The sequence below is a fragment of the Parasteatoda tepidariorum genome, chromosome 6 (assembly GCF_043381705.1).
Source record: "Parasteatoda tepidariorum isolate YZ-2023 chromosome 6, CAS_Ptep_4.0, whole genome shotgun sequence".
In the NCBI taxonomy this organism is placed as follows: Eukaryota; Metazoa; Arthropoda; class Arachnida; order Araneae; family Theridiidae; genus Parasteatoda; species Parasteatoda tepidariorum.
In genome coordinates this window covers 32,375,113-32,382,411 of record NC_092209.1, presented here as the reverse complement: position 1 = coordinate 32,382,411, position 7,299 = coordinate 32,375,113, and the positions used below count along the sequence as shown (strand labels likewise).

General features: G+C 31.3%; 2 protein-coding genes across 2 annotated transcripts in view; both read right to left on the bottom strand.

The window, feature by feature from the left end:
* Positions 1-7,299, bottom strand: part of LOC107437668 (uncharacterized) — a gene marked incomplete in the record, with an annotated part of 82,797 nt that overhangs the window by 31,517 nt on the left and 43,981 nt on the right.
* The window catches only part of LOC122272605 (importin subunit alpha-1), a 19,009-nt gene that overhangs the window by 722 nt on the left and 10,988 nt on the right, over positions 1-7,299 (bottom strand). Inside the window, exon 2 of the mRNA XM_043056467.2 lies at positions 4,149-4,330. Within this exon, the coding sequence (XP_042912401.2) occupies positions 4,149-4,330 (182 nt within the window). The remainder of the gene's footprint in view (positions 1-4,148; positions 4,331-7,299) is intronic.

Genomic DNA, 7,299 nt, shown 5'->3' with positions numbered 1-7,299 from the left:
GACCCATATATATATATATATATATATATATATATATACAGTTATATATAGTTATATATATATAGTGAACCTTCAAGGGACCAAAATTTCGGTTCACTGTAACCCGGAGTTCACTATATCCATTACTCATAATTAGTAATCTTCAGCTGATGAGCAATCCTCAACATCAGAAATGGAAAAACTTCCTGACTCTCGTTAATTTTTCCTGAATTTCTATTATTCCGCTTTTTAAACCTGTAATTCGAGCACATAAAAGTAGTCGCACAAAATCGCTTTGCAAATTCATCGACATTTGTCCAGATACTAGAAGATTGCAGCTTCTTGGAATGGTGAACCACTTCAGTAATGCTTCAACATCCTTGTGATCTGCTTTTCTCAACTTTTTTCTGCCATCAAAATTTTTGCATGAGCAGAAATTATTGCCTATTTTTCCATATGTTACAAACTTCAGATTTGGATAGTTTCCCTGTAAATATCAGCTTGATTGCATCCATTTTCAATTTTTCTGATTATGCCCATTTTATCATCAATGGAGAACGTTCTACGTTTACTGCTCGCCATAGTTAAATTTGAGAAACTTGTTTGCAGGCTTTTTTTAACAGAACTGAGAGAAAGAAGGTATTATATGAGGGCCTTATCAACACATATTAGTGTCCAACCCTTTGACCAATAATGAATAATAACTCATTCCCTCCGACAGAAAATGCTTATTGATCCCACTGACACCTTACAGGTGCATTTGCCTGGGGCCCTACCATGAACTACCGGGAATGGAATGAAGATTCCCGGCTGGAAAGTGAAACTATAGGAAAGTTTGGTTCCATGAATGCTCAATAATGTACCATGAACACTCCCTTGGAATCAGACATTCCACGATAACTCGCTCTCAGGGCGTGGTTAAGATTTAACCAATCACACAATTTACTTTAGATTTTCTTTTGGAGTTTGGCAGCATTAGCATGAGTAAAACGAAACGAGCTTCTGCTATTTAGATAATATTTTTGACTACTTATTGTTTTCTTTTTATAATGTTTTTTGTTTTCATTAGACTAAAAAAACATGAACTGCGAATACTTTGAAATATTCTTTAATTTATTATACATATAGTTTTATTAATTAAAAACTGTCATATTTATCATGTATAATTCATAAAATAAAATCATTTTTTCATAATAAATATTTCTGATATATCCCTTAATACGTTTCATTATTTATTTTAAATATTTTTTAAAAAGTACAACTCTTAAAATAATGATCATATTTTAATGAATTAAGATTCAAAATTTCGTGCCTGAGAACTGCAAGTAGATAGATTACTAATTATACTAGTTTTTAAATCAAAACTAATTGCCAGAAAGAATTCAAATTTTATCAGACAAAAAAATTAACGTTTACCTTGATCTCTTTGAAATTAATTTAATTTCAGAAAAGTTCATTAGTTTTCAATTAAATTTGTAACAGTATGAATGACTAAAGTTACTACTTTGCTTATTACTTTGGTTTATTTGTTACATTATAAAAGTGACTGTTTTTACTGATAGTTAAATAAATATGTTCACAAGAAATTAATTTATAGAACTGCGTAATATTTTTTTCGTAATTTGTAAAATCATTTTACGTATGAAATACTTAAAAATTATAGTTCAGGGAACTACTTCCGCAGCTTTTATAGTATATATTTTAATGGAAGAATGAGAATAAAAATTTTGAAAATGAGTAAAAGAAGAAATAAATACAAATTTCATAAATATTTTTTGAAACTTTTTTATTCTTTTTTGTATTTCTTATTATAAATAAATTGTTTACTTTATAATACATCATGCCTGTAAAAAATTCTTTTGAATGTGCTGCCATTGGTGTATAGTATAAAGAACTATCGTTCGAAAGGAAGTTAAATATTGTTGAATTAAAAGTTCATCGAAAGAAAATTAAAAAAAGAAATGATTGGAACTTCAGAAAAAGGTATTGGCCAAGTAATACATCCTGTAATAATAACTTAGAAATAGTAACAATTATTATATAATGAGTTTGCCGTAATTTCTTAGTTAACTCTGAAAGTATCTTTTCGTTCACACATACTAATGAAACAAAACATTTCTCTTTTAATTATCGTCTTGAAAATGGCTCGGGCACGTTTATCTTTTAGAAATTTTGTTATCTTCTCTTATGAAATAGAAAAAATTAAGACATTCATCGACGAAATATCGTATTTAGTCCTTAAAAATTCATCATTCCCTCCTTGGAACGACGATTCCAGGTGCCGGAGACTGGTTGGAATGAAACCGATTCCAATTCCAGCCAAGAAACTCTTTCCAAGGTGTTCGTGGTGGGGAAAATAATTCCCGTTGGAACGTGACGTCATTCCCAGATGGAATTTCATTCCATGGAGCTCATGGTAGGGTTCCTGGGTTGGAAACATTTGCTTGGTTTGCTTAGGGATGGGAAAGTGAGATAAAAGAAGCAAACAAGAAAAAATGCCTATCGCTACATTGCCTCTATGGATGGTTTTAAAAATCGGTATATGTATTTATTTTGAAGTAGAAATTTCAAAATTATTACAAAAAAATAAGTTGAAGACAGAAAAAAGTTCATTATATCCAACTTCCTCGTTTTTTGGTTCACTGTACACACAAAAGATAACATTATACGGGTATAGCAAGGCACAGTACCCAACATTTCGCTCACTATAGCGGGGTTTGATGGTGTGTGTGTATATATATATAATATGTAGAAGTTATGATATCCAAAAATGTGACAAAAAAGTGCAATTTTTAAACCACCTAATTAGAAATTAAAAGATTTTAAATTTTTACTGATCAGGAATTACCCCTTCTCTTGATCATTTCTGGGGTAATTATTGCTCACCAGTTTTTATAGTAAATGGGCTATTTAAAAATGATTATAAAATGGTAATTAACAAATAAGACATCAAGATCAAACAAATAAACCATAAGATATGTTTAAGCAGCTAATAAAGCGATTTATTTAAAAGAAGGATTGAAGATTAACACTTTAAATTTTCCAAAAATCTTTGCATCCTGCCATACATTTTAGGCAAGCAGCCAACTCATTCTCATGTTCTGCTGGAATATAAGAACGAATTCCCACATGGGTTAATTTTGCTGGATTTTTTTCAACTTCATTAAGTGAGAGTGTAAAGTTAAGTAAGGCATGTCAACAGCTCTCACACTGAAATTTTCATCTTCAATCATTAAAAGAAATTCACTAATTTTGCTTTCTAGAAGCGAAGTATCCTTTTTAGGCTTATAATTTCTCACCATATTTATAAACTTAAACATAATTCTAACAATGTTTACTCATTAAATTAAAATAGAAGCAAGATAAGAAAAACCAGAAATGGTGCAAATCAGAACACATTTGTCTTGTATACAGTTAAAAACAAATTTTGTGATTACAGTTAAAATATATTTTATAGTTGTTCCACTTAATAAATATGAACTGTTATTAAAGAAAAGACAATTAGCTATTTATTAGTTATTTTTATTACTATTTATAAAAAGAAATGACAATGACCAGGAATTACCACAGTGATCAATTATTATCCCATCTGTAGGGCAACATTTGATACAGTTTCCTGTTATTAATTATAATATTTACAGTAGATGTGAAACAATTAAACAGAAGCTTACACTAATTTTATATCAAAGAAAAAGAAAGTAACTCAAAATATTTATTATTAAGAGAAGGATGCAGAAATGTGCACATTTTGAAACCCACCTTCGAAATGGAAAATACAGAAAGCAGTTTAAAAGTTACTTATTTTGTTAGATTAAACAAAAAAACTATTATTAAGTAAATGTAATTATACTTAAGCAAAGTGTACAAGCATTCTTGTTCATGTCTCAAATTTAAAAAAAATTATTTTTTTTAACTTAGGAGATCATTATTTACCCCAGAAACAGAGTGATCGGGAATTACCCCGGGTCACCCTACATAACATAACTAAACACTAAAACACACAATTCCTTCTAGCTGAGACACAACAAGGAAGAAAACACTGCCCATCTATTTTACATTTTCCAACAATTACACCTATCTTTAAATTTTTTTTCTCAAAAGTATAAAAAAAAATAATCTAACACAGAAAATTTATAGTTAGAAATTAAACTTTTTAAAATGTTACTTACTTATCATGATATAAAAGAAATTGAACGAGTATGGGAACAACTCCTGTAGCAATCATAGCATCGATACATGGACAAGGCTCCCTGGAAAGTATATTGTTGGCATTTTGAGCTGCAATCAATTGTTGATGAGCATTTAGACTACAAATACCTTGAATCATTTCTTCTATAGACATTCCAGCAGTCTATGAAAATAAAATAAACTTGAAGAAAAATTCTATATCATTGATTAATACACAGTCCAGTCACATTAATGTGACCACCTGTCAAAAGCCAGCATAACCACCTTTGGCAGAGCGGACCGCTGAGAGACGTGCGGGAAGAGAGTCAATTAGGTTGCTGAAGGTGGTGACTGGGTTGTTGAGCCATGCCGACTCGAGTGCCGTGGCTAGCTGCACTAGATTACGCGGTTGAGATCCATGGCGCGAACAATCCGATAGAGAGGGTCTCACAGATTCTCGATTGGGTTTAAATCCGTTGAGTTTGCTGGCCAGGGGAGTACGGTAAACTCATCCTGGTGCTCTTCGAACCACGCACATACACTGCGAGCTGTATGACACCACGCATTGTCCTGCTGGTGGATGCCACCATTCTGAGGAAAAATCGTTTGCATGTGGGGGTGGACATGGTCCGCAAGGGCAGATGGGTACTTGTGCTTATCCATCATACCTTCCACAATGATAAGTGCACCCAGTGAATGCCAGGAAAACATTCCCCAAACCATAATGGTCCCTCCTCCAGCCTGGATCCTTCCGGCAATTGTTGCAGGGTGTTTACTTTCAGACGTTTAACGCCGTATACGCGAACGTCCATTTGTCGGATGGATCATAAAACGTGATTCATCGGAAAAAGCCACTTGTCGCCACTCTGTGAACGTCCAGTTGCGGTACTTGCGAGCAAATTCCAGCCTTCGTCGACGATAAACAGCAGTCAGCATAGATGCATTAACGAGGCATCTGCTGCGGAGGCCCATGCGCAGCAACGTTCGCTGAACAGTTGTTGAGGATACACTCTTGGTAGCTCCTTGGTTCATCTGGGCGGTCAGTTGCTCAACAGTTGCACGTCTATTCGCCTGAACGCATCTCCGTAGCCTTCGTTCGCCTCTGTCATCCATAGCCCGTGGTGCACCGCATGTGCCACGACGCTTGTTTTGGAAAGTGCCATTTTGCCATGCACTGCATACTTTTATCATGGCGGCACGCGAACAGTTCACAAAATTAGCCGTTTCCGAAATGCTTCCACCCTTGACCCGAAAGCCAATAATCATGCCCTTTTGGACGTCGGATAAATCGCTACGTTTCTGCATTGCGCCAACGACTGAAATGCTTTCCGATGCCTTAGGACATCCAATATATACACTACACTGTAATGTGCTGCCATCTGCACTCTGTGATTGGTTATTTCACGTTGACGTCGAAAGTAGGTGGTGGTCACATTAATGTGACTGGACTGTGTATATAATTATCAATATTATGATTAATATATAAAAGACTGACTAAATGCTTTAATTGTATGTACATTGTTTAATTTCTCATAACTTTTAATTAACATTTTTGAATAGTGATTTCATTAGATTTTGGAAAATTTGGATACTTTGAACCAAAAACAAATTACTAAGTCTCTTTTTGCCTGAAGCAGGTTCCAATTTATAATATTAATTCTTTCTTCAAATATTTATATAAAAAGTAAACATTTTGACTAGAAAAAATAATGTAATTAACAATCACTTTAGAAATAAGACAGAACTAAAACCAAAATTCTTATCTGATATTTACCAAAGCTAATAAGAGATTCTTTATATGCACACATATAATGCTTATTTGATAATAGAGTTGTAACGAATAGCGATTTGGTTGAACAAAATATTCAGTAAAAAAAAAAAAAATCTGCAGAATACCAAATATTTGGTGGCTTACTTTTAAAAAAATCATTGTACATAAATTTAGTTATTATTGAAAAGTGATCAAAACTTAGCTTTATTGCTGGTAGGATAAAAAATTCAATAACCTTGCTACATTTGAAATACAGTAATGTCCTGCGACCTCAGCCGGTAATAAGAAATAAAAAAAAAGTTAAGACCAAAACTAACTACATTCAGTAAAAAATAATGTTAATATTTAATTCATTATTTCAATTCATTTAATCAAGTTAAAAATATTAATTAGGTTAGGCAAATGATAAAAATAAACAGGCAATAATCAAGTACCAAGCTTCCGTCAAACTAGGTACCCAGTAAACAGGGTTACCACAGTAAAATATGATCAAAAATAGTTGCTTTTAGTAGCCTTAATCATGAAAATAGTTGCCTAAAACTATAAAAATAGTTGCCTGAACAAAAACAAAAATTTATCAAAAATAGTAGCCAAATAACTAAAGTTATAGCTAAATTGTCAAATTACTATGATTAGGATCGGGTGATGTCAGAAATTTTAAATCGCGATACATCATCCGTTAGACATCGCAATATAGCGATTTAGCATATGTTCAAAAATTACCAATGAGAAATCTTTAAATTAATCAAAAATAAATAAAAAGGAATAAATCTATTACAAAAGGAAATATTAAATCTAAACATATTCTACAATGACATTAATATCATTGCTTAATTTTTTTAAATTAAAATAAAGAAGTCAAAGTAAAAACAAAACGAAGCTTTATTTCATTCTTCTTAAATTAAAAATGATTTAAGATTTATTTGTTTAAACCTAATACTGTAACAAAATATTTTACATACATGCATTAAAAATGAAAAGAAATTTTTTTTTTAATTATTTGTTGAAAAAAAACATGCTTCTGAAACATCATTAGACCCTCTTTTATTTAATAACTTAAAATAATAAAAAGTAGTATTAACTAATGGTCGAATTCTGTACTTAATAAATGTAAAAATATTTTTACTTATTTATTATTATTTTCTTTTATGAAAATAAAGTCGACTTAAGATTTATTTGTTTAAAAATGATACTGACCATCTAACAAATTATAAAACAAACAAGTATTGAAAGAATTTTAATAAAAATACTTTATGTACTAATGTTAAATTATTAAAAAGTGTCAAAGCATTAAACTCTTTATTTAATTAAAAAAATTATTATTTTAACTAATAGCAAAATTTTTTCAAAAAAAAAAAAAAAAAAAAAAAAAAATTCTGCAA